This window comes from Berghia stephanieae, chromosome 3 (genome assembly GCF_034508935.2).
Source record: "Berghia stephanieae isolate SIO BIC M18660-M18661 chromosome 3, UCSD_Bste_1.3, whole genome shotgun sequence".
Taxonomy (NCBI): Eukaryota; Metazoa; Mollusca; class Gastropoda; order Nudibranchia; family Aeolidiidae; genus Berghia; species Berghia stephanieae.
Genome location: NC_088362.1, coordinates 95,644,317 through 95,672,286, shown reverse-complemented (window position 1 = coordinate 95,672,286; position 27,970 = coordinate 95,644,317). Strand labels below are relative to the sequence as shown.

At 35.5% G+C, this 27,970-nt stretch overlaps 2 protein-coding genes across 7 annotated transcripts in view; one reads left to right on the top strand and one right to left on the bottom strand.

The window, feature by feature from the left end:
- The window catches only part of LOC144968908 (protein unc-80 homolog), a 105,817-nt gene extending 99,186 nt beyond the window's left edge, over positions 1 to 6,631 (bottom strand). For all 5 annotated transcript variants that reach the window (XM_078907748.1, XM_078907749.1, XM_078907750.1 and 2 more), the window contains exons 1-5: positions 6,399 to 6,631; positions 3,652 to 3,749; positions 2,870 to 2,918; positions 1,852 to 2,004; positions 1,024 to 1,233 (exon numbers count right to left, since the gene is read on the bottom strand). In XM_078907748.1, the coding sequence (XP_078763874.1) occupies positions 1,024 to 1,233; positions 1,852 to 2,004; positions 2,870 to 2,918; positions 3,652 to 3,746 (507 nt within the window). In that variant the 5' untranslated portion in view covers positions 3,747 to 3,749; positions 6,399 to 6,631. The remainder of the gene's footprint in view (positions 1 to 1,023; positions 1,234 to 1,851; positions 2,005 to 2,869; positions 2,919 to 3,651; positions 3,750 to 6,398) is intronic.
- On the top strand, positions 3,159 to 21,032 carry LOC144968909 (V-type proton ATPase subunit E-like). 2 transcript variants are annotated; one of them, XM_078907755.1, is made up of 11 exons: positions 3,159 to 3,252; positions 5,928 to 6,187; positions 6,716 to 6,909; positions 10,096 to 10,161; positions 11,889 to 11,998; positions 12,460 to 12,526; positions 13,243 to 13,335; positions 13,663 to 13,731; positions 14,520 to 14,620; positions 15,298 to 15,385; positions 19,512 to 21,032. In XM_078907755.1, the coding sequence occupies exons 3-11, from the start codon at positions 6,874 to 6,876 to the stop codon at positions 19,572 to 19,574; spliced, it is 693 nt and encodes a 230-aa protein (XP_078763881.1). In that variant the 5' UTR covers positions 3,159 to 3,252; positions 5,928 to 6,187; positions 6,716 to 6,873; the 3' UTR covers positions 19,575 to 21,032. The 2 variants fall into 2 exon arrangements, with proteins under 2 accessions (XP_078763881.1, XP_078763880.1); XM_078907754.1 differs by lacking the exon at positions 5,928 to 6,187 and having other exon boundaries at positions 3,193 to 3,252.
- Positions 21,033 to 27,970: the final 6,938 nt, after the last annotated feature.

The window sequence follows — 27,970 nt, the reverse complement described above, 5'->3', positions numbered from 1 at the left end:
TGACAAGCACTGTTGAGTGAAGTCAGTGACTGAAAGGATGACAATGATCTCATAGCTCTGGCATAAGACACTTTACATACTACCAAACCTAAGCATGTGTGAATTGTTATCTAATTATGGGCAGTTGTTGTTTGTTTTTAAGGGTTTTACGGCGTTTGCAACACATTTAGGTTATATCAGCGCCAGTAAAAAGGAAGAAAATGGGATAGTAAAAAGTTCTAGAATTACAATTAAAGCACCCAAGAAAAAGTAAGACAAAGGGGAACTGAAAACAAATAGGGATCAGATGTAGATTCCAAGAGCATACCAACAATGTACTTAGTTTGAAATCACCTAAAAGTCTCATCCAGACACAAGCACAAAATCCAACAAAGAGGAACACACTCAAATGCTTACATTATACATTCAAAATAAAAATAATAATACATAACAGAGAGATGATTTACAAGGAAAAAAATATCATCTCCCAAAACAATAACTATGCATTTGACTGTTTCCCTCCCAGCCAGGACAAAACCAAGTATTCTCATTCCAAGACAAAGGCAGAAAGCATGTTGGAAAACAGATATAAGGGTATAGAAGACACAGTATGTACCTCCCTGCCCGCTATGGGAGGTCAGGATCCCCACCCAGAATTATGGGCAGTATCGGATATTGATAAATTGCTTATACAAAAAGTACACATAACATACTATATTAAATGAAAATATGACTCATCAAGGCCCAGTAGAGAATAAATTAAGTATTGTGGGTGCATTCATCATAATAATTTTGTGGAAAATGGACAAAATTCTCATGGACAAACTTCAAAATTCACTGGGGGTAGGAATAAAGAAATAATGATCTAAAAAACAACATTTTCTAAGAAATCAATGCTGACTCTTTCAAAACACTTTATTTTGTGTGAATGCATAGAGTACATACATATAAATTTCTGTTCACACTGATTATTGAGTTTAGTTAAATAAAAGCTTTTCTGTAAATCTAGGGGGGGGGGAAAGCAACATTTAAATACCACCTCACCTTCATCAGATGTAAGAGTGGGGCAAAAAGGTAGACAAACAACTGGACAGTGCTGAGTGAATGCATGTGTGTTGATTCATGTTTCCTATCTGGACTTCGTACAATTTCTGCATCAGCATCTTCACATTCCGAGGCTGCGTCCAATAAGATCCAGTGTAGAGTGTACAACAGTTTTGTTTCACTTGATCCAAATTTATTATTGACATTTCCCTGAAAAATTAAAAAATCAGTATCATGTTGCTATTTAAATGTTATTTTTAAATTGCAGATTTATGTAATTTCAAAATGCCACGGCCAAAGAACTTTGTAAACTGTTGATCAGTTACATGATTCCAAAAATAGAAAATGATATATTAATTTGATCAATAGAGTTTCATCTTCTTTCAAATTTATCTCTTTATTATTCAATATAAAACATTTTGCATGTTTCAACTCAAGAGATTATATAACAAATCAAATTATTTATTATTTATTTATACATTCAAATACCATGCTTTATTTTTACTTTTTATCAACCTGGGATGGCTATGTGCAATCCTTCACAATCTATTTTCAAAATTCTAGTTACATTACAAATCCATTATTACAACTCTACTCTACTTTCATGTCCGACTTTTATAGCATTGCTTGTAACTGCTGTATAGTTTATGGATATTTTATTTATTTTATTATATTTGATGTTTATATTGCTTTTAATTAGCTACGTATTTTCATCAATTAGTTCATAACAGTGTATAAATCTGTGCTAATATACGATGAATGCTGTGTTACATTATAATAATTTCTATTCAGGATCAATAAAGTATATCTTATCTTATCTTATCTTACCTGTTTACATGCAGTAATGAGTGATGAGCATGCATGCATTAAATGAGGAAAGGCAGCCTGTACAACTTTCCATCTTGACACACTTTGAACTGCTTCACACAAACTAGGAGACAATCCATGAAGGATGTTCTGGACCACAACACGCTCAAAGGACTGGAGTGGACATTGTGAACAATACAATTGTATTAAGGTACTTAATCCGTTATATGATTTCTGTTTTATGTTCAATGGTAAGGCAAACATTCATACAAAATATATAACTCGGCTATGTGGTCTAGTGGTATGACACTCGCTTTCAGATCGGAAGGTCCTGGGTTCGAGCCTCGCGCTTGGCGCATAGTTGAGTCCTTGGAAAAGGCTCTTTACTCATATTCTCTCACCGTACTCATGTGTAAAATGAGTACCTGGCCATTATCAGCGTTCTCTTTGTCCGAAAAATTGTAATATCGCCTAACAGGCGTCATGTCCCGTCCTACATGTTAAATGTTGCTGTTGATCAGGGACCCCTTGTAAAGCGCTTTGAGCACATTTAGTGGATATTGCGCTATATAATGCTCAATTTTATTTTTTTTAACTCAATATAAAAAAAAAGATTTATTATAATGTTGCTAATGTTGTTAATAATGTTATAAAGTTCTTTGTTACCAAACATAATAAGATTTTTTTAATGCACAAAAGAATAACAATTAACACCGTTAATAATCAAAGTTTTTCTTTTTTCTTATTCAAAAAGTCAATGACATGGACAACACATCAACTGATCAAATTACGAACTACGGGAAACAATTAAAGATAAATTTAAAATGCCTAAGTCGCATCTATCTCATTTTGCTTCACAATTTGAAATCAGAATTACAGTGCTTGGATATCTGTATCATTTCCATTTCAATTATTATTACACTATATCATCAACTACTAATTGTTGTAAATAATACTAAGCTGACTAAAATAGCAAAATATACATAAGTAATGAATTTAAAATAAACATAAATAAATAAACAATACAACTGATACTCACAACACAAGATGCTTCACAAAGTTTTCCTTGTTTGGGTCTGATGAAAGGACTAGTAAGGAAAAAAAAGATTACGAATTGTTTCGAGTCAGAAAAATCGTCTGTGAGATGTAAATTACTTGTAAAGAACATCAACAGAAAACAAAAACAAGAAAAAATTAATTTAAAATGACAATGTTTTTTGTGGAGGTCAAAACCATAAAATCTACAACAAAGTCATAAAAACAAAAAAGAAAACTAGCTGTAAGAGCTGGGTTCCTTTACTTAAGTAGATTTGTAACACCAGAGTACTGCCATCATCAACCCCATACCAGGCTGTAAACTGTAAGTGAAATAATCACCACAGTAAGATAAATCAAGAATGTAAAACTATTAGGAATCAGGAAGTATAAATATGTGTTACAGTACAGGTTCTTTCTAATCTAGCTTTAAAACCAGTCATTTTCATATATGAATTTACATACTTACAAAAAAAAAGTGAATTTGGTGTCTATCTTAGAAATCAAAGACACACCTCTTTTCTAAATGAAAACTATTTTTTTTAAATATGTTTCTTTCTATTCTTTATGTTTCATTCTGGTAAGGTGGCTTTACGACTCCAAGTCAACTTTAAAAATCCAGTGCATTAACAAGGATATACAACACCTGTTTAATCCATTAAGTGAAAAATTTACCCAATTTAATATCACCTTCCCCATAAATGTCGATGATAATTCAGATTTAGGTATAAAATTATTACCAGATTAAATATAATAAAATTTGCAATGGAATGAATATTTAATCACCTTGTTTGACGCCAGAAAAATGTCTGGATGGGAAGAGGTACTGACTGGTCTCCATCCAGATCATCCGTACTCTGGCTCTTCCTTTTGAGAACCATGGTCTACAAAGATAAAACAATGTTTGTTATTTATTGGTCGATTTTAAGGACATCCCATATCTTTAAAAAAATAAAGATTTTGATAAAGTTACTTGGACATCTTTTTTCAAGATAAAAAAAAACCTCCTTCATTTCAAAATTATTCATTTGTTTAAAAAACTACATAGACATTGTGTGCTGAACAAAATTTTTCTTGGACTTTTTTAAAGAAGTCAGAGAAAGTGAATGCATAAGTTTTTAAAAATTATAGAATAGCTGCCTTGTCCTTAAAAGCTGCTCATATATTATGTTTACTAATTCAGCCAGCCTTGCAAATTTGTTTTCTAGTTAGTCCTTTTCCACAGAGCATTGAATGTTTTGTTTTGTCGATGATTTGTTCACTCTGGTGCTGAAGTCGTTTCCATTATAATATATGGGTAGATCATTCCTGCAGGCGTGCAAACTTGTTTATAACAACTACAACAAAAGCATGAAAGTGACAAACATGACGACAAAAGCAACTGGATGTCTTTGAAACAGCAAAGAAGCAAACAAAAACTTAAGTCATTTCTTACAGGCATGCTAGGACAAACCACTGTACAGATCAAAGAATATGTTTGTTTGTTTTGTTTGTCGGTGTTTAACGGCACTTTCAACACTATTAAGGTCATTTAAGCACCCGAATCAAAGAATACGAAGAAAATCCAAAGTAAGAAAGCTTATTTCTACCATCCAACTCCAGAATTAATAAGAATGTTTAAATATGCTTCTTTTCCCCTCCCAATAAGATCACGTTGTTACCGACCAATCAGAACACATGTTTACTATACTTAGTGAAATCAGCGCTAGGTCACATGGAACCATAGCAAAAGAAGTTTATCAATGGATGGAACTCTCAAGGATCCATTAACCTTCCCTGCTAGCTACCTGTCTGAGGTCAGTGGAGGTTAATCGGTATCAGGCAATGCAACGTCCAATGGGACCAATTATGGATATTTATGGTCTTATTATATTTTGGAATAGCAGGGAAAACAATAACAGCCTCTTTCACTTTATTAGTTTCATTCATTTGAAAATTAAATTTTTTTTTTTAACATCAGTCTCAACTTGATCTTATTGTGGTTTTGACCAAATTATTATTAATTTTTTTTCTAATACCTCAAGATGTGGATCTACTAATTTTACGTGCTTGTAAATTTTGGTGAATTTAAACTTAAATAAAAATTTCGACATTTAAAACTCATCAGCAATATCGCATGGATTTTAATTAAAAACAAAACTAGATGTGTGCGTCTGTGTTCTTATGTGGTATTACAACTACAATATTGGCACTTGATTTTCTTGATTTATTCTTAGTTTTGTTAAATGGCATTCGAGCACTGTTTACGACCAAAACAATGACAATACACATTGGAGAGTGAAAGCATAACTGGTAAACCCTTTGTAAACAAGAGAAATACACATTCTTAAGTTGTTGGGACATGCCTTCTCTCAGGTTCTTGCAGGTTTCACCATGTCCCCTTTTCCACCACCTTCAAAACTGCTGAATAACGACATAATTTTCCGGTCCCACGTGATGTCGTTATCCAGGGGTTGCACTGTATAATCCTTTCTGCTATACGTCGAATGGCCTTAGTAATTTTTTATTGATGCATGCTTTTGTGTTTTGACTGATAATGGGTCAGGGAGGAGGGCAGTGTAGAAATAGAAAACAAAATAGCATAAAGCTGAACTGCGGAAAACATCAAATAGAAACCAACGAGTATTTAAAAAAAAAATTATAAATTTTAAAAAATAAAAAATGAATATAATAATATAATAATAATAATAATAATATAATAATAATAATAATAATAATAATAATAACAAAAATAAGAATAATATAATAATAATAATAATAATAATAATAATAATAATAATAATAATAATAATAATAATAATAATAATAATAATATAATAATAATAATAATAATAATATAATAATAATAATAATAATAATAATAATAATAATAATAATAATAATAATAATAATAATAATAATAATAATAATAATAATAAATATAATAATATTAATAATAATAATAATTAATAATCATCATCATAATCATTATTATTATTATTATTATTATTATTATTATTATTATTATTATTATTATTATTATTATCATCATCATCATTATTACAATAAACAATGTCGATTAGAGCAGTTATAACAACTAGAAATAAGAAGAAGAAGAGGTAAAGCGAGAATAATTTAAATCCCAACAACTGCGGCAAGACAAGAGGAAAAAATAATAATTTCTAAAAAAAAAAAATTAAAAAAAAAAGAAAAAGAGAAAGAAAGAAGACAAAATTTAACTGGCAGCTGGGACTAGGAAGTCTGAAGACCACGGAATAAATACTAGGCCTAGAGCCTAGAGTCTCAAGACTGGAAGTGGAAGTTCATCAAAAACCCACTCTAGGTATAAATTATAATTATAATACATGATTATGATTATACGTTTTACACTTTGATAAATTATCTGAATTGAGGTGAGACAGAGTGAATTGCATGCAAAAGGTTTGAATGTCAAAGATACCTATTCAGGGATATTTTTTTATTTCGCCCTTGGTATTGAATACACCCGAAATTCTTGCTCACCCAGAACAACTCTTACCCGAAGATGTACTCACGTTTTGTCAGCTGCGTTTCAGCGTAGCAATCCCCATTTCGAATTATTAGTATTATAAACTCGAAAAAAAGCAGGTTAAATTACAAATATCAAGGATTGTGCTTATAAAGTTGTAACTTTCATATGTGATCGATTCAATAGAAATCTGGGTCTATTTGTGAAGAAATTTGATCCCTACCCTCGATCATTTTCATTTTTAGCCTCTTTTTGTCCACTCACGTACCCTTTGACATTGATTCATGCATATTTTATGAAGTGGCTCCAACTTGTAGTAATATTACTATTTTTTTTTGTGACTCCCATGACTTTTTTTCTCAGGACACAACTAAACGACACTATAAAATATAAATGATGTCATCAAAACTTGTTGATCACAAGCGAAGTTGACTTCCGGTTGTCTTGTGAGAAAGATTGTAAGACGGTAAAATTCTCTTAAAAATTTGAACGTTCTAGGGTTTTTAAATATCAACAGCAAAATGTCTGGAATGAGTGATGCAGATGTTCAAGGGCAGGTACGTTCCAGTTTTTTCTTCTTAATCTCCTGTAAATGTGAACAATATATATTGAAATGAAAACGATCGAGATGATGACAATGGCATTGGTACTGTGGCTGTGGCACATCATTAGCTAGGCACTTTGATAACTCCAGTCCAGTGGCCGCCGATAGGCTCACTGTAAGGTGAAACTCGTTTTTTGGAACTTTATTTTTGACCCTTTACTGTTTTGGTCACCATGGCGTTATTTGTGAACCTATGTGACTAACTTTGGTATCATTATAAAGGGCACAAAACAAGCTTTCTAACGGTGTATTTCATTCTTAATTCTTGATTGTATTTCTCAGAAAGCTTATGTAATAAAAATTTATAAATGTTTGAATTATAAGAACTTTTTAAATTATGGATACATTTTAATTATACTTCATACATCGATAGACAATTAATTGAAGAATATCTCTGCATAATTTCATCAACATTGAGACACTCGCTCATTATTTTATTTTTTCCGCCATCAACCCCACTTTTTAGGACAAAAACCTCATATTTTTTTCCATTTTCATTTATCCTTAATTTTTTCCATACTTTTCATCCATGAAAATGATTTATATGAAAATAAAGCTTATTTTCTGACCATTAAAATGATACCTAACACTTGCCATTTATTTTTTAATTGAAACAAAATTACTGAAAACAATAAGTGGGCCATGATGACTGTAAAACTCAAAATTTCCCGATCGCCGCGAGATGCTGGTTTTGAGGCAGCAGTGAGATCACAGATTCTCTCTGTAAAATTGACAAAAAATTTCAATAGAAAAATATAAATAACTCTGGAACCGTAGGTCGTAGAGAAACAAATAAAGTATCAAATTTTATGTTTTTTCAAGTCCCATCCCCCTGACTGAGTCAAATCAAGATATTTTGAGATTGAAAATTTTATCAAAGTGCCTACATTAGCCAATAGCCAATAGAGAGCTGAGCCGGTGTTACCAATACTTAGCTTCTATAACCAGGACAAATCATTCGTTTGGACAGAAAAATAAATAAAAACTTACCGCTTACCGTCAAAAGCAGTTTAGATTTGAAGATGCATTTGTTTTCTATCAAAAAACATTCGGTAATGGACAATCCTTGATGAATTTCAAAAGTTGTGTTGAAATTATATCCTAATTGTTTTCATGATTAATTCCTCGTGTATTCGTATGGGTATCGTTTCTGTTATCAAGATACCGCCTAGCCAGGCAGGGTTGCCAGATCATTTTTGAGTAAGAGACCAAACTAGCTATAGCAAGAGGCCAGATTCCTCGGCAGGAGCCCAAATACCACCAAACCCACCTTAGCCTCGCGAAAACTCTTTTGATTTGTTAAACAATTTAGATAGGATAAGGAAAATTCGTATATATAGAAGCATTAGCAAATGCAATCTGTGGCGTTAGCACGTGTTGCATTTAGATATTTAGATTGCCAAATAAAATGTTTTACCGGTACCAGAGTAAAACGATATAACAGGGAAAGTCAGAGGAAGCCAAAAAGTTGGTTACAGGAGGCCAAGTGGCCAAACCAAATTTTGGGAGGCCAAATGGCTTGGGAAAAGGCCAAATTTCTCAAATTTGGCCACCAGGAGGCCAAACTAGCAACCCTGGCCCCAGGTTTTTAAAAAAGTTTAGCTATTGGGAAAAAGATACGGAACAAAGTGTCCATAGATAGGTATGCAATTTGGTGCATTACCTAGTGCAGTAAAAAGGCCTTTTTTTTCTTTTATTCAATAAACTTGACTGCTGGTGGACCCTAGGCCTCTCTACAAGTCCAAGAAATAATACTCACTTTTTCTCTGCTCCAACGAAAATATCTACCCCCTACCGGTCTAATTATTTGTAGCAGACGACAAATTTCTCAAAACGGTCACGTGACACTGTAAAAACAACACAGGAAGTCCATGAAAGCTTATTTACGGCATTTCCTTTGAACCGTGTAAACAACAAAATTTCGTTTTCATTCGACTCAACGGGTCAGATTGGCCGGTATTTTTTAACGAACTAAAGTTCTGAAAAATCAAAATGTTTCTTAGAAAGGTGAAAGATGCTAGTTTTTGAAACAGAGGTAGGTTTTTTTAAAAAATCTTTATATTTTACGTGAATGCATGCTCAAGGCGAGTTGGACGTGCAGCGGAGGTTGGTAGGCCAAAGGCGAGGCTCTATAGCATTCAACTCTGTATTTGTGATTGTTCAAGTCCCTGAGATTGGATCCACAAAATTACGAAAGTGGATCTCAACAAGATGCTGGTATGCAGGTACTACTGGCAAATTGGTAATAATACCGTTGTAGCTCGCAAATGTCAGAATGAATAGTGAGCCTTGTGTCCATCCAAATAAAACAAAAAATCTATGGAACTTTTTCTGAGACCCATCACTCAAAAAAAGTCAAAAGTAAAAAAAAATCGGGTCACAGCCACTAGGCCATTTATCAGCTCCCTGCTGGAGGACTAAATGGACGTTTACCAAAGTACCTACCTTGTGCCAGTGCAATGTTTCATTCGTAGTTTCGTTGATTGTATAGCCCGGCAGCGGCATTGGCCTCCCTTTGAGTTTGAGTAATAAGAAAACCTTGTCCCGTCTCCCTACACACTCCACCCAATTCCCAGCGCTCAGGGACAGCGCTTCCTGTGTTATACATTGTCATTGTCTTTCGACCTCCCATGGTGGACAGGAGTTCACTTGCTGTGTCTTCTATCCCCTCATATCACCCATGTTTTGATTGAATGCTACTTAACCCCCGATCCTCGACCGCTGTATAAACGTAACATACCATTCCCAACTGACTTACACCGCAGTCGTTTAAGTGTAACACACCTTTTCCAAGTGACACGGGCATCAGTTGTAACACACCCGACCTTGATTCAGTAAAAATTCCATTGTGTTCTTTATGAAATAAAAGCCGAAGTTTGATTGGTTGATATTATTAGTTTCAGCCAATCAGCAAACAGTTTATTTAAGCTGTTTGGGTTGAGTATGAAGCTAGTTTTTGACGTAAGAAATGACGCGATCAAACCCGAGTGACGCTATATGTTAGCTACGTCATTCAAACTTGCTAGGCAAGTACTGGGAACCGGTCGTTATTTCCGGTTGACCCCAATGCGGTACTAGAGTTAATTGAATGACATTTCGTTAGTTTTAGTCATAAGAAACATTTTTCTCCCTGGCACAGATCTCTCATATGATTGCCTTTATTGATCAAGAAGCCTCTGAAAAAGTTGAAGAAATCGACTTGAAGGTAAGGAAAATGTTTTATTTATATATCAGACCTACCAACTCTCCCAATTTTATTGGGATAATCTTTATGGTTTCTATTTATTGTTTTTTTCTTTTTGTTTTTTTTATTTTAACTATTCCAGAAAGTCATCATTGCTATTATTATCATCATCTAACTTTATTTGAAATGCATCAACATAGTACTAGTACCAGTACACTTTTATCAGTGATGATAATCTTATGCGGCATTCCAGGATTTTGGGTTTTTCTCAGTAATTTTCCACTGATTTTGCAGTGTCTGATACAGTAGAACTCAGAAATAGCGAGTTCGACAGGTCCACTCCTGATTACTCGCTATTCCCGAGTTGCCAGGAAAGGTCACTCGGCCGGTGGAAAAACACGGCCTTTGTTAACTACATAATAATGGCCACAGTTTGAAGTTGATCCACCCCATAGATAACACAGGACCACCCATAAAACCCACCCCTTCCATTTCCATCAAGATTTCATGTTTGTGAGTGTTTGTATGCACTAGGCATGTTTGATGAGTTAAGCAAGCGCATCACTCCATCACTGATCCACTGAAATGATGGTTCTACGCTCCCCTCTCGCTGATCGTGTCGTTCGTTAACGAATGCTACTCGCTGACCGATGCTGCGAAGTGAGGCATGTTGACATGTTGGTTGCCAGTGCTTACCTCGCGCGTCGCGTGGCACCACATTGGATGAATAATTGACACATGCACACAAAACACCCACCCCCCACCCAAATTTGTTTCGCCTACTATGTAATACTACAGACTAGGCTACTATGTAATATTACTCGTAACGAAAAATAAGAAAAGAAAAGAAGCTAGGCTAAAAATATTTAAATCGCCCTTGTCTGTTGTTTTGCTTTACTTCGTTCGAAGTCCTAGGTTGGGGCAGGAAATGCTCGTTATTTCCGAGTTGACCTCTTTTTCATACTCGCTACTTTCATGCTAATTTTATTGACTCAAATAAGAGAAAAAACGGGGATTTAGATTTTACTCGCTATTTCCGAGTATGTTACTTTCATGTTCTACTGTACTTTCCTATGATAAAAGCTCAGGTCATTGTGGATCCCTGAAAAAATCACCATGTTTTGTGTCATATTTTGACACCTGTGTTCAGTGGCATGAATTTTGGTGACACTCCCATTGGATTTCATTACAAAATTTTCATTTCATATTTGTTGAATTAAGTGCTGATAAATTGGGTGTTTGTTTTTTGGGAGGGGGGCGGTAGATAAAAAAAATTGTTACTTTTTTTGTTTTGGAGAAAAATCCTGATTTTGAAGAGTCTAAACTTATTTAGCAGCTCTGCATTGCCCAGGATGATTTTGAGATTTACAGCCCAGGTTTAAATGCATTGTCTTCTATTATTATTGCAGATTTGTTTTTGATTGATGAAACAGATGCAGGAAATTTGATTGAACTCAAACTGATTAGAACTAGAAAATCAGAAATATTTGAAGTTAACTTTATTGGGTCCAAAATTAATTGGAATTTAAACCAATGTGTTGGATGGCAACATTGTCATTGTTTGTGTGAATAGGAGAGAGAAAGTACATTAGTTTCCCTCATTACCAGATTGGGCAAGCTAAGGAAAGAAGTGATAATTTGTCTTTTTCTAACTAGTCCTGATTAGAAGTGTTTTCTCAATATCACTTGGATGTAATTATATTTTGAATTTATTTAATTGTGTTCTTTATTTTATCTCTCCTTGATAGGCTGAAGAAGAATTTAATATTGAGAAAGGTCGTTTGGTGCAGCAATCACGTGTACAAATCATTGATTTTTACGACAAGAAAGTAAAAAATGTGGAACTTCAAAAGAAAATGTGAGTGCCAGAAAGTATTTTTTATTTTTATTCATTTTTTTTTTTTTTCAGACTCTATCATACTCCATTTCCTTCTTCCTAATTTGTCTCTTTGATATTATCACAATAGAAATGGAGCATACTCAAACGTTTTCGTCCTTTTCCTTTCATGTTCAGTGTTATTTTATTATGATGCAGGCAAAGGTTCACAGAAGATATGTATACCCTTGTGAAGAATATGAGCGTTAAATCACCCCAACTATCGGATTATCTCTATGGTGTAATGGTAGCAGCGTTAATCTGGTTAGTAATCAGGAGGTTTGGGGTTTGATCCCCAGTCTAGGCAAGCTAAAATTTTAGGATGGATGTTTCTTGAATTTTTCTTTCTGATTTGTCTGTCACTGTTTCATTCACACCTTTTTAGATTGGAACCCTATATTACTTTATCAAAAGAAATTCACTCAATTTCTCTCTAATTCCAGCCAAAACTCAAATATGCAGAACAATGCTCGTCTTGAGATTCTCCGCAAAAAAGAAGAGTACGTCAAAGTAAGTCCACTATTATTTTGGTTTTAGATTTTAGAGGAAGATTGGGGAATTAATTTATTTTTGTTGGAAATAGTTGAAATGAGACCAATTTTTACAACACTGCTGTAACTGTAAATCTTTAACAAACACATGAAGTGGAAAAACAATTTTTAATTGAAAATATTGAATTATTTTCTTTAAAAATAAATACCAATGTGTGATGCTTGAGAAGTGCTGGCCCATATTCTGAATTTTTGTCTGAGATTCCTATTTTCAAAAGGTGTGATTCCATTCTTGACATGTATTAGATTAGCAGGTCTGCCATAAACAGTGCAAGGTTCAGTCCTTGGAAAAGACTTTTCTCACCAAACGCAGATGTACAATGAATACTTGGCCATTAATAGCATTGTCTCTATTGAAAAGAAAATAAAATAGCCTAAGAGTAAGAGGTGTCATGTCTCGTCCTACATTTTGATTTGAGTTTTTCTGTTGGCTTGGGACTCTACCACAGTATTTCCCAAAACAACGCTGTAACAACACATCCACAAGAACTTTATGACCTTCAGTTTGTACAGTCACCATGCTAAGTGTTCCTCTATTGAGTTTTAGGAAAATAGCATCTGTGCCCCAAGCTAAAACCTGAATGTTGAATTATAAAGAAAATTTATATGTGTTTGCCTCATAACATTTTTGTTGGTTTTCATTGTGATGAGATAATTGATTGCTTTGAATTTCAGGAAGTTTTAGACGAAGCCCGTGAACAGCTGAAAAAAGTGGCCAAAGAAAACCCTGAAGAATACAAACGCTTATTGTTACGACTCATCATGCAGGTCTGTTCCTTTCCTAGAAATGTAATCGAACTTCATATTAACAAGTTGTTCACGTGAAGAATGAATTATTTCTAGAATATAAAGTACAAATATAGCAAAATTATCTGTACTCGCCTCGCCTTCTAACAGATTATAGAAATTTCTACATTAAAGAATCCTGATTCGAGAATGACATATTTGTATTTTCCTTCTTTTTTTTCCCTGGTTTTTAACTATCCTGTCTCCAATACAATCTGTTTCAGAGATTATTTTTTTTCCATATGAATAGAGAACATATAAACTGATGGTTAATCAAACGTTTGTGATTTCAATATTTGATTTCCTCAGGCCCTAGCTCGTCTCATTGAATCTAAAGTAATGATCCGTTGTAAAAGGGAAGATGTTCAAATGATCAAGGTGAGTTTTAAAAACTGTTAAGGTGGGGCATAAGGTTGACAAGCAATTCATCACAAAATGGTTGAAGGTGGTATTTATAACTACCCCAACCTGTTTTTGGACCCCAGGGTATTGTCCATTGGTTTGAGTTTTGATTTAATTTGTATGTCTGTGTCTGTTTTGGGTGCTTTTCAGAATTTAGTTATACAAGATTCTTGTCTTTGATACTATGAGCGATTGTGATCTTGGGAGCGCTGGGCAGTGGAAAAACGTTTGAAATTCCACCCACAAAAGTGAAAGAATGTTTTTTACTATACCTTTCAAATAAATTTAACATGACTATTTATTATAAAAATACATTTCTGTTTTTGTTTTTTGTTTCTTTTTTTTTTTAAATTTATTTCACTTTGTCTGTTATATTTTGAGTGAAATAGAGACTCAACAGTTTGATCTTGTATTAAATAGATAAAGTCATATGTCAGATTTATTTATACATATCATTGAGCTTGTGTTTTTTCAGTTTTCTTTGAATTGTTGAACTTGTAATTAGCCAAATATAAACATCCCGAAATTAACATTTATTTTATTTCCTGGACAATATTTTGCACTGAAAATTATCATTTGTACCCATATGCAAAAGTTCTGCAATGAAATACAGACTATTGCCATGGTTTTAAGGTAGAGATAGTGGCATTAAATCAAGTGCAAATTTTTCATTGAATGTAAACTTATAAATTAATTTAGTGATTTTATTATTCCCTGTGATTTTACTTTATCTTCGTTTTCATAATATTTTTTTTCTTCAACAGAATTCTATTCCTAGCTTGGTGAAGGAGTATAAAGAATTGTTAAAAGGGAAATATGCTCTAGATTTGGTAGTTGATGAAGAGAAATTCTTGTCTCAAGAAATGTAAGTGGCTGTTTCACTTTACATTAAAATATTCAACTTTTACATGAAATAATGATATAAAATCGTTGAAAATCTAAGGGATGATCCAGCTTAGAGTTTGTCAGACATTGTAAGTTGACAGTGGATGGTCTAGTGGTATGGCACTCTGCTATGGTCAAAGATACAAGTCCTGCTGTTGGGGATGAACATTTGAGTACTTGGAAAAAATGTTTACCATTTTCAGGTGGAAATTGAGTATTTGGCCTATAACAATATTGTGTCTGATCCTACATGCTCAGTGTTATTTATACCTTTCATAATGTTTTGAGGATTTCCATTGATTTATGCATATAAGCTTATTTTATACTTCGTTCTCACATCACATTTATACTTTCATCACTTGTAAATAATAGCTTTTAATTAACTTACTTATGCATATTATATATGTGAGAATTTCCTATCGTTTGAGGTTTCCCAATAATATGTGTCGTATTAAAATCTAGAACACTTGCTCTTTATAAACATGATAATTATTTCTATGCCGATTAGAATATTTTTTGTTGTCTGACTTTCTGGGTACCATTTGAAATTTGCCTATCGGCTCCTGAAATATGTGATGTATAATTATTTATCATCTGACATTGTATGACAATGAATTTGCCTATTTTGAAAAAGATTATTTTACTTTCCTCTTCTAGCTGTGGTGGCGTAGAGTTGCATGCATTGAGCGGTAAGATTGTTGTTGTCAACACCTTAGACGAGAGACTCAAGCTGGTTTCAGAGAAGGTAATTGTCTTGTATTAGTGAAATCAACAAAATATGGGCTTGCTTAGCCATAAAACTCATGATAAAGATACTTTGTGCTGCTATGTGGTCTAGTGGTATGACACTCGCTTTCAGATCAGAATGTCCTGGGTTCGAGCCTCACTCAACGCATAGTTGAGTCCTTGGAAAAGGCTCTTTACTCACATTCTTTCACCGTACTCAGGTGTAAGATGAGTACCTGGTCGTTAACAGTGGGGTCTTTGTCCGAATAAATTATAATATCGTCTTACAGGCGTAATGTCTTGTCCTAAATGTTAATGTTGCTGTTGGCTAGGGTCCCCTTGTAAAGCGCTTTGAGCACAGTTACTGGATATTGTGCTATATAAAAGCTCATTATATTTTTTTTAATTTGTACATCTGTATTGTTACATTACTCACACGATTCCACCGCACTCTGTAATATGGCGTGCTGGAGCTGGGTGATCTAATTTTATCTATATGATAAGCTATTACTTCCCATAAGCAGATTCTATCACGCTTTTTGGTTTCTCCTGAGAGTTTGTTCGAATCCAGCGAGTGTTGTATTGTTCTGGGTGGACTTCTTTGATCTCCCATAGTGAGTGGGCTGCGAGTCACTGTCTTCTTTCCCCCTATATCAGTTTTCCAACTTGCTTTTTTGTCTTTATCTCAGAATGATATTACTTGGTTTTGTCCTTCCCCTCATCAGAGTCCGTGGCTGAAAGGGAAAAAGTCTTAATGTATAGTTTAAATTTTGGGAAATATTTTTTTTTCTTGTCAATCATATCTCTGTTATCTGCTGTTTTGAATTTATAATATAAGCATAGCAGCCAACTGTCGTGATAAAATCAGGACTGTCTGATTTAGCAATCTGGAAAAAAAGGAAAAGAAATTATTTTTAAAAAGTATTCGACTGCTTATATGTATGGAAATGACCCGGGTGTGTCTCAGGATAATGAGTTTTTTTTTTTGAAAAGCAAATTAAAGTAAGGATTAGACATAACCAGAGTTGTTTTATGATAGTTCAAAACAAACTGCCATTTTGGATCATGATGGTAGTATACGTTGTGTTGTCCCATTTTAGCTTTTTGTAAAGTTGGCCGCTATGTGTAAGCATTTAAGTGTTTTCCTCTTAGAGGGATCCTGTGCTGGACGAGACTTTTAGGCGATCTCAAACTAAGTGCATTGCTTGTATGTTCTTGGAATCTACATCTGTTCCCTATTTGAACCAATTCCCCTTTCTTCTTACTTTTTCTTGGGTACTTTAATCAGTGTTGATGTTTTTTCTCTGATTCAGGGAAATCCACGATTTTGGAGTCAGAGAGACATTTTCTCCTTTTTAAAAATGACACTCCTCCCCTCCAATCAAATGCACTGGCAGTGAGAGACTTGATGTGTAGTGGATCAAATAGATCCAATTTCCCACTCCTTAAAAGTTAGCTAGAGTATCACTGATAGCTTATCTTTTCACAAGTGGGGATTAGTGCAGTAAAAACGGGCATATGGTTTAAGGCAATTATTCAAAATATTTCTCCTTTTTCACTTATTTGTCACCATCAGCACTGTTTAATTGTAATTATAGAAGTTTTTAACTATCCCATTATTCTTCCCTTTTACTGGCACTGATATGACCTAAAAGTGTCGGAAGCACTGTAAAACCTCAGTGATGATACTTTTCCGCGGATCCGCGGAAATCCGCTGTTTTCTTTCCTTTCCTCGGTTTTCCTCCTCAGATCCTCGATCCGCGGATATTTCCTTCATTTCCTCCTTTTACTTTTTTTTTTTAATATTTAGACCTGCATGTGTGCCGAAAATTGTCGGTTTTCCGACAATCACGGTAGTTGCGATCTCCCGGATCACTTATTTTTATTTTATTGCTAAAGTAATCTGATTGCGAGTGACGTCAATTGTCGGAGTGTCGGCGAGCCCCAACTCGACCGGCGGCGAACAGTCAAGTGCCGACGAATGGGCGTCGGGTTGCCGACAATCGGCACTTTCAAGCCCTCGTTACGCTCGTTCGGCAATTATCGGGAAACTCCGCTAGTCTTCGATTCGACCGCAACTCTTCATTGTCTGAAAAACGAGTAGTGTGTCGATATAATCGAGCATGCGCAGTTCGTTAACTTTCGTTTTCATACTTTCGGTATTCCATTCAAGTAACTTTTGTTTGTTCAATTGAACGTTGCTACATTTCAATTTTATTCGCTCTATCAATAAACTTTCGGGATTTGTCGTTGTATAATTTGATCTATTACTCTTTTACATTATTTTTTGTTATCATGCCTGAACAATTCTTTGACCGTTCGTCGGATCTGAAGTCAGTTGAGAATGGTGTTCGAAATCTATTCAAATGGAATTGGCGATGATTTTCTTTTGGCGTACGTGAGAAAGCCAGCCCAGCCGGGTGCTGCATTTTGTTTGTTTTTTTTTGCCATTGGATTGAAGTCTAATGATTGGGATGGTTATTGCTCTTTAGAGTTAGAGATAAGATCAATTATTCCAGGTTAAAAACTACTGTGGGGGTCCGATTACGGTGGCAAAGGAAAATCATTCATAAAGAGGCATTCTCACAGACAGTCAAAGTCAAAGTGAGTAACACAAGAGAGAAAAAAGAAAAACACCTCAGTCGTTGACGGCTGTTTTCACTGCTGAGACAGAGACTCATCCTCTCTCCAAGCTTCACAAGATTTCTTAACTCACTCAATCCTCGCCCTAGCCCAGTCTGTAGGTAGACAGGTGCCGATTAGCCATTGGACAAGTGAAGCGCAACTTTATTTGTATAACACAATTTCATATAATTATAATCACTGTTGCATTATTTTTCACAGTATATGAACGGCTCTGGTATCATTTTAAAGGGCAGAGATCAAGATTTCTTTTGATGTGATAGTGATAGAAATCAATGTTGACATATTGTATCAAAAATTATAATTTGATAAAAATAACATCATTTTAAAACTTTTGAAATCTTTTTCAAAATTGAGATAGCAAAAAAAATAAAAGAGAAGGCATCTAGATAAATCATTTGTCTGTGTCTATATCAAATTTCATAAAGATTGAAGGCAGTGCAGTATGTTTAATGTTGACCACAAGTGACCAACCCTCTTTTCTCTATGCTAAGATCCCGTTTTAATCAGTAGTCACCTTATCGAGAGGCTTCCCAGTGGGGGAATTCTCAATCAATTTTGAGCTTTTTGTAAGACTAAATTTAGAGTAGTAAAATCATCATAACTTTGGAACCGTTTATCCTAGATCCAAAAGTAAGGTATCTTATTAAATGTTTTTTAAAGGCCTATCTGTCTATGTAAAAAATAATTATTAATTTTTATTTTTGAAAAAATATCAAACTATCACTCTACCTCCATGCTGTCCCTTGTCCCTATAAATGTTTGGTACTTTTTAACATTTTAATATAAATATATTCGGTAGGACAATCCAAAAGAAAATGTATATGACTAAGTACTGAGTTACAAAATAAAAGATCCGGTAATGCGATATGTGTGAAAAAGTTCAGACAATTTGGTCAGGACTCGCATGCAGGTCTATTAATATAATAAATCTTTAAAAAATACCTCCTTTTTAAAAAAAAAAAATATATATATATATATATATATATAAATTTCCTCCTTTTACTGGACTCTGGGCGTTTTAAAATTGTACTCAAAAGAAGTCATCCTGCCTACTTTCCTGTGGTGCAAGAATGTTCTTGGTGAGTTTTCCGTTTTTCCGAGACTTTTCCTCCTTTTTGACTTTTTGTGAGTATCATCACTGAAACCTCTAAAAACAAATAACAAACAAAGCTGTACTGTTGCTAGATTGGAAAGGCTCACTGTCGGCCTGTTTTGTCTCAATCGTCCATTCACACTAGTTGTATCTTGAGTGTTATCAAACCAATAGCTTATCTACCACATTTGACAAAATGATCTCCATGAGATGCACAATGGCAATTAATTAGATTTAGCTTTTCTCTTGATGACAATTTGGAAAAGAAACAAAAGCTTTAAGTTTATTTATTGTTGACAAGATGGCTTGCTTTTTTCTTTTTTTTTTTCATCTGAACCATAGGTCAACTTGAAATATGATTTCCATTTTTCTCATCAAAAAACACTACTGTCTATTTCGTCCACAGATGATGCCCAAAATCCGAGAGACATTGTTTGGTACCAACCCTAACAGGAAGTTCTTAGATTAATACCCATAGCTGCATCATCAAGCATCACCTAGGACATTTTAATCAGAATGTAGACCATAAATTATTGATATTGGAATTTGTGTGGAATTGTTTGTTCATATGGGTTGTTTTAACTTGCAATTTTAGCTTTAGTTTATTAATCTTGTTATGTTTCTATTCTTATTTTTATTATTTTGTCTTTTAAAGACATGCTATTTAGCTCTCCCATTGTTCCCTTGGATGGGGGCGAAAGATCATTCATGATTTTAATATCAGATCTGTATTTTATTAACCATATTTATTTCATAGATAGTAGGTATTATTTAGTTGTTTGCTCTGTTCACTATTTTACTATTTATGTAAAAAAAAAAAATTCTGTCTTTTGAAAAAAAAAGATATCTGAAAGTAAAGGAAGAGATAAGTTCTTGGTTTGGATTGAATGGCTGATTTAACGATCACGTTATACATGTCCATTGTCATGAACATATTTTGAAAGTTATAATGGAGAGGTCGGTGTGAATGTGGGAAAAGTTGAATGTTCTGTTAGAGTCATTCATATATGGACCAAATAGCATAGTAGTGAGTATTTTCATTCATATTGTATATTGTGTAGTGTTTTAGTGAATGTCACATTCCAGCAATAATGAACTAGTCATGTTGTTTTTATGTTTCTAACTGTAAATTCATTTGTCTTTTGCAAGAGCACGTCTTATTTATCCATCCAAATTACAACTTGTGATTGGGACTGGGACATAGAAGCGTTTTCTGTTTGAATGGTACAAAGTAAAATATTATTATGGAAACATGTGTTGTTGGGACTGTTAAATATGTATCTCAGTGTTCTGTGTTATGTGTCATTTGTATTGTTCTGTTCATAGTTGATGACCATCACAACAACCACCATTCAATCTGATTTGCTCCTGTCTAATCACAGTACAAGTTGACTACAGCTGATGTGACATACTTGTATGACGCGCACACATTTATTAGCTTGTAGCTCAACCACTGCCTGGTTATGTTTTTGTTTTTTTGGTGTGTGTGTGTGTGGGGGGGGGGGTTATAGGCTGGCAAATGTTGATTGGTGTGGAATTACATAAATATGTGTAAATGTTTTGTTTTGTTGTTTTATTTTAATCACGATTGAAAACAATTTAAAAGTGCAAGTTTATTTGTTTTGTTTTGTTTTGATTTTTTTGGCAGATTGGAGTGGGCTGTGATTTATTTATATTTGGCTTTAAAAATCAAAGGTTTGTCTCTGGTATTTTCCATTTGTACGTTGCATTAACCAGATTGTATTTAATTCACCACCTGTTTATGTAAATATTTCAATCACCCATTTCAGTTTCTTGTCATTTCTTAGGATAGTAATTTCTGTATTATAGTACCAGTCCTGAGTAGTTCTTCTTTACCATTTTGTCATCACTTTGAATTTATGCATTATGTAATAATATCTGACAATAAAGAAAAAATAATACGCCATTTATATTTCCTCGAGATTTCTTTATTCCTATTTTTAGTCTAGACACTTATTCAGTATTTGAATTCACGTCAATCTCGTGTGTTTTCTCTGTAGGATTCTTGGTAGGGTTCCTGGCCTCCCATAGGGAGGTGACGGTGACGTCCAATCAAGGGACGCTACTCTTCCGCTAATCTCATTCTCTTTAGTGGGCAGGGTGGCACTTACAATACTATGTCTTCTATCCTATTATGTCTGTTTTCCAACTTGCTTTCTGTCTTTGTCTTGGAATGAGATTACTTGGTTGTCCTAGCCTGGTGCTTGGCTGAAAGGCAAACAGTCAAATGCATAGTTAGTGTTTTGGGAGATGGTATTTTTTTCCCTTGTAAATCATCTCTCTGTTGTATTTGTTATTTTGAATGTATATTGTAAACATTTGAGTGTATTCCTCTTATAGTAGTGTGACCTTGTTCTGGTGTCTGGGTGAGACATTTAGGTGATCTCAAACTATTCTCCACCAACACTTGTTTCCTCGAACTCACCCGGGACAAGCAAAGACGTTTGAGGAAACCGTACATTGCTATTGATGGAGAGGAGGGGAGGGGGGGGGGGGGGCAGTGTGGCTCAGCGGCATAGTCTTTGCTTCGTACCCGAAAGATACCTAGTTCGATAATCCACCGCGTTATTTGGCCGTCAGTGGCACTGTGCTGTGGCTGACACGTGGGCGGTTCCAGTCTTCCATTGGAAGAGGCTCTAAGACACATTTCTGCTTGAGGATGAATAAAGAAAACTTTATTATTTACTTTGACTTTGTTGATGTTACAAGGGGTTGGTGATTATGGGGTTGGGGGTTACCGTGGTAGCCAACCATAATCATGGCAATTGGAATTGGGTTCAATAGTCTGATGTCACGCCTCCCGGCAACGGCGGCCATCTTGGTTCTAAACAAAGAAAATCATTACTTTTTATTCTTCAGGCTGGCTAGAACCTTTCATATGTCTTGTGATCAGAATGTATAAAAGTCAAAACGAGATATTTATAATGTTTTTCTCCTCTGGATACACTTTTATGCTCGTCGGAGAAATATTTCATAAGGGCGTCCGCCATTGTTCCGATAGTTTAGAGCCAGTGTTACTAAGTTACCATGCGTCATTAGGAAGGAAGTGACGTTACGGCTTTTGAATCCTATTGGAATTGGAACTAATGGTGAAGTGGTAAGAAAAACCAGAGAGGTGCATTTTATGCGAAATAGCGATGGAGTGTGTCAGTGGCTGTGTATACTTGTGTAGCATTCTTTATACACACACATGAAGTGTAGACAGATTCAGATACACATATCAGTAATTGTCAATGTCCCGGTAAGTCATTCGTGGTTGAAAATCACCGGGCGCATAAAAAAACTAAGTAATTAATTTTTCTTACGTTGGCTGGGTGAAGGTAAAAATTAGTTCGAGGAAGGAATGGATTGATAACAAAGAATAATAAGGAAAAAAAATTCTGTGACATTCGAATGAGTTCGAGGAAACTGCTGGAGTTTTAAGTACATACATTGATAGTGTGCTCGTGGAATCTACATCTGTTCCTTATTTGAACTATTTCCCCTTTGTTTTACCTTTTCTTGGGTGCACTTAAATTGTAATTCTAGAACGTTTTACCCATCCCATGCCATATTCTTCCTTTTTACTGGCGCTGATATGACCTGCATGTGTTGCAAGCGCCGTAAAACCCTTAAACAAACTGTAGATTGGGATATTACTTGCTGTTTCTTTTGTTCCTCCCTTTTTTCCATTTGGTTTTGTGTTCCCGCTCTATTTACATTTAGGACATGAATTTGTAAGCGCAAATAAAAAATCTCTTCATTATTTAAATAACTTTCCTTCTACTGGCATGAAATGACATGCAAATGCAGCAAGCTGGGACAGCGTGGCCCAGCGGTATGGGCTTTGCTTCGTACCCGAAAGGTACCGAGTTCGACTACCCGCCACGTTGTGTGGCCTTGAGCAAGTCACCGAGCCTTAGCTCACTTTGCGGCGCTGCACTGCGGCTAACGCCTGGGTTATTCCAGTCTTCCCTTGGAATAGACCCTAAAGAAAAATTTCCCCTTAGGGATGAATAAAGGGAATTTATTATTTATTTATTTATTTTTAAAACCTCAACAACAAAACTCGAACTCATTGTTATTAACACCCTTCCATCGTCATCTTTTTTCCTAGTTCCTTGAAAAAAGATATGCATCTATTATAGGGATCTTGTATCGCTTTCAACTAGATCTACTGCTCAGTGTTGCTGCGGTTAGAGGAACTCTCCATGGACAGACAGAGCTTAGCACAAAACACACACAAACAACGGTCAGTTTGGAAGTGTGTGAGATAGAGATGCATAGTGATTTATGGCATTTGGGTTACACTACAGCACTGTTTCCTAGAACTCCTCGGGACATGCAAAAAGGTTGGAGGGAACCGTACCTTGCCTAAACAACTTGATGGAGAGTGGGGAGGGGGAAGGGGGGCAGTGAGGCTCAGCGCTATGGTCTTAGCTTCGAATCCGAAAGATACCTAGTTCGAATATTCACCGATGTGGCCTTCAACAAGCCATTTCTCTATAACTCAATTTGCGGCGCTGAGCTGCGTTTGACACCTGGGTTATTCCAGTCTTCCCTTGTAATACGCCCTTTAACAAATCTCTGCTTTGGGGAAGGGGGGGGGGGGGGCGCTTGCTGGCCTGACTATGGGAGTGAACCCAGGTCCATTCCCCATTGGTGCCCACCTCCTATAGTTCGGCCTCAATTTCCACTGGTATCCATCTCTCATGGTCCCAGGTTCATTTCCCTCTGATATCCTCTTCCCATAGTCCCGAGTTCACTCCCCACTGGTGTACACTTCACTTAGTCCCTGGCTCACTGCTGCCCACTTCCCATAACTATGTCAGGTTTCGTCGAGTTTTGGCGGGTTTCGTAAAAAAGAAACACCCTCCTCCTCCCATAGTCCCTGATTCACTCCCCACTGGTGTACACTTCCCCGAGTCCCTGGTTCACTCCCCACTGCTGCCTACTTCCTATAACTTTGTCGGATTTCGTAAAAAAGAAACACCCTACTCCTCCCATAGTCCCCGATTCACTTCCCCGAGTCCCTGGTTCATTCCTCACTGCTGCCCACTTCCCATAACTTTGTCGGATTTCGTAAAAAAAAAAAAAAAAGAAACACCCTCCTCCTCCCATAGTCGCTGGTTCACTCCCCACTGGTGTACACTTCCCATAACTTTGTCGGATTGCGTCGGGTTTCGTCGGATTTCGTAAAAAAGAGACACCCTTTAGAGGCCATATGTTGTAGATATTGTTCACGTTCAATCTCATTGGGGAGGCATTGGCACGTGACAGAGGTAGACACGCAAGGGTTCGTTTTGGATTAATTCCATCCACAATTTACATCAACATGGCGTATCATGTATAAAGTGACCCGCGTCTTTAACTCTCTCCTCACCAGCCATTTTCAGGATTTTCCCCAAAACTTCACACCCAACTAACACAAAATAGATTTTTTTATCACTCAAAACACAATAGCAGTAAATTTCTTGTGATAAATGTCTTTAGCAAGACATGCTTGCTCTACAACACACTGTTCATTTTATTTAAATTTTACAAGAGCAATTTGAATAAGACAAATGTTGGTTGTATCTTAACGAATGTGACGATTTTCCTATAGTTGGTAAGGAGATGGTTAAGGACTGAGAAGAAGAAAAAAAAATATCCAAATGAACAGATTAGTGAGAAGTCAACTGTTTTTAATATCGTCTCAGAACTCGTCCATCTGATAAAATCTATGAAAACAATGGCATTAAGATGTCTCTTCTTAAATGTGACTGTCATTTCAAATCGGATTTAACGACAGTCACATTTAAGAAGAGAAATCAAAGGTTTATATTATGTCTCTTATTAAATGTGACTGTCGTTACAAAACGGTTTTAACGACAGTCACGTTCAAGAAGAGAAATCAAACGTTTATATTATGTCTCTTATTAAATGTGACTGTCGTTACAAAACGGTTTTAACGACAGTCACGTTCAAGAAGAGAAATCAAACGTTTATATTATGTCTCTTATTAAATGTGACTGTCGTTACAAAACGGATTTAACGACAGTCACGTTCAAGAAGAGAAATCAAACGTTTAGATGTCGCTTCTTAAATGTGGCTGTCGTTACAAAACGGTTTTAAGTTGGAATGAACTTTTTGTTTAAAATAGAATATATCAAGATTACTTTTTAGATGTTTTGTTTTTCATTAAAACTTTTAAAAAACAAACACAACTTCCTAATTCTGGTCATTTTTTACTCTAAGCTTAACAAGTTTACTGCCGTACTCTGCAAAGACAAGTATTTAAAAATTTGGCCAGAAAACTCGTCCTTCAAACATAGATCGATGTAAATGACCCTCGACTTGGCAAAAACGTTCAAACCTGAGACCTCATGAAGTCCCAGGTTTGAACGTTTTTGCCAAGATGAGGGTCATTTACATCGATCAATATGTTTGAAGGACGAGTTTTCTGGCCAAATTTCGAAGTGTTCGTATCTTTCCAGAGCACGGCAATTTACTGGTAAATCTTCTAAAGTCAAGTTCATTCGGACATAACACCAGATTGAATATTGTCGGAGATAAAGATAAAGGGAGTAAATCTGACTCATGAATGAACAACACAAAACAAACGACGGTTCGGTCGTGGCCTTTTTCAAGCAAACACAAAATACAAATTTATATTAGATTGTCATAATAATTTAGGCGAAAATGTGTAAGTGTGTGTGTGTGTGTGTTTGTGTGTGTGTGTGTGTGTGAAATGGAAGAGAGAGAGAGAGAGAGGGGGGGGGGAGAGAGAGAGAGAGAGAGAGAGAGAGAGAGAGAGAGAGAGAGAGAGAGAGAGAGCGACAATGAGATGACGTAATGATATTAAATTTTGTGTTTGCTTGAAAAAGCCCAAGGCCGAAACATCGTTTGTTTTGTGTTGTTCATTCATGAGTCAGATTTACTCCCTTTATCTTTATCTCCATTTTATTGACTCATGTGGGAACCTCTATTTATTAATTTGAATATTGTCGCTGTGGCCACACATGACTATAGCCGTCATTTCAATCCTTGTGACACCACTTGACCACGACAAGAATAACTTATTATATTCGTATCAATATTATTAGAAACCAACCAGTCGGAAATGGCCTTTGAGTCTTGGTAGTTTTTATGCAAGGTCCAAAAAAAAAAAGTCATATGGGGACGTATGTTATTGAATAAAGTATTCTTTTTAATCATGGCTTAAATTTCAGATCAAAATCTAAATTTATCGCGGGGAGTTGAGGAGGAGGTGGTTGCACACCTGTAGATGAATAATAAATATGAAAAATTACTCAGTTTAGTGGCACAGACAGACCAGAGGATAATAATCTGTTAGAGCCATAAGGCTCATGAGCCTGGATTTTATAAACGGTTTCGGTGTTGTTAAAGGGATAGTTACAATTGCTTTCCATCGTTTTTTTTTTTTAGGATGCTGATCTATTGCAAATCACTTTCAGCTAGATCTAACAGATCCAGTTACTCAATAATTACTGAAGGCACATTGAGTTTAGAGAAGAAAAAAAACACGATAGAAACCGGGACCTACATCGTTCCTTTTGCTGTCATTGAAGTACTCTGTCATAACATGAGCCGTGGTGACCTCCGTGACACCGGAAACGGTATAAATATCGATGCGATGCATGTAGGTAAAATACTCACAGCATCCGACAGCCTGATCAAACATAGCAACACCCAAAACTGTGTGTAATCTTTCTTGTTTATAGTCGGATTGATATAATTTAGTGAGAACTATCTAGTCATCCAAATGGTTGTCTAAAAATAAAAACAGAGTTGAATGACGTCAACATCATTCCTTCTATCGAAGAGCCTAAAACAAATTTTGAATTCAATTTCAGTAATGCCAGGTGGCTCGTAACTGTCGTAGATATTCAAAGCACGCTATAACATTTTTTACTCACAATAGTTTTACTCCCTATAGATAGTATGCACTTGGCTAAGAAGCTCACAACAATGTCACCCGGAAGGAATACCGATCAACACACAAAACTATGTGTAACCTTAAACGTTTATAGGCTGGTTCATACCGTTTAGTGAGAATTACTCATACACAGGGATGGCAAAAACAATAACAAAGGCCTGATTAACGTCATTTTCGTTCTATGTATCTATATTGATAGATCAAACTCACCGACAATAATTTATCAAAAGTCATTCATCTTTCTGGTCCGGCTGTGTTGGCTTTATGTGCGGCTATGTGGTCTAGTGGTATGACATTCGCTTTCGGATCGGGCGGTCCTGGGTTCGAGCCTCGCTCGGCGCATAGTTGAGTCCTTGGAGAATGCTCTTTACTCACATTCTCTCACCGTACTCAGGTGTAAAATGAGCACCTGGCCGTTAACAGCGTTGTTTCTGTCCCAAAAATTTGTAATAACGCCTGTCAGGCGTCATGTCTCGTCCTACATGTTATGTGTTGCTGTTGGCCAGGGACCCCTTGTAAAGCGCTTTGAGCACGTTTAGTGGATATTGCGCTATATAAAAGCTCAAGTACTTTTGTTGTTTTTTTTCTTTATCAGAATTCTACTATAGTTCTTGCTATGCTAATGTGTCTGTTATAGACTAGGATAAACGTCAAAGGTTTACACACGGTTTTGTGTGTCATTTACGATTGTTTTGGCAGGCAGACTTTGTGAGTAACTTACTCAATTAATCGTGTACTATCACAAGAGTATCGGATTAACGTTAATAATATTTTATACCTAACTCTTTCCTCTAGCTTTCCACACCTACCATCAATTATTTCAGTAGATTGATCTAATAATGTATGTATGGAAATGAAAATTATTGTCCTATTTTTAAAAAAAGTACCTTCGAGATACATAAATCGGAATAAAGTCCGGAACCATG

Excerpts from the sequence above, each read along its gene's own strand:
- LOC144968909 (XM_078907755.1), top strand. The coding sequence starts at position 6,874 with ATGTCTGGAATGAGTGATGCAGATGTTCAAGGGCAG. Across the intron at positions 12,527-13,242 it reads AAAAAGAAGAGTACGTCAAA|GAAGTTTTAGACGAAGCCCG; the intron begins GTAAGTCCACTA and ends TTTGAATTTCAG. Across the intron at positions 13,732-14,519 it reads AAGATGTTCAAATGATCAAG|AATTCTATTCCTAGCTTGGT; the intron begins GTGAGTTTTAAA and ends TTTCTTCAACAG.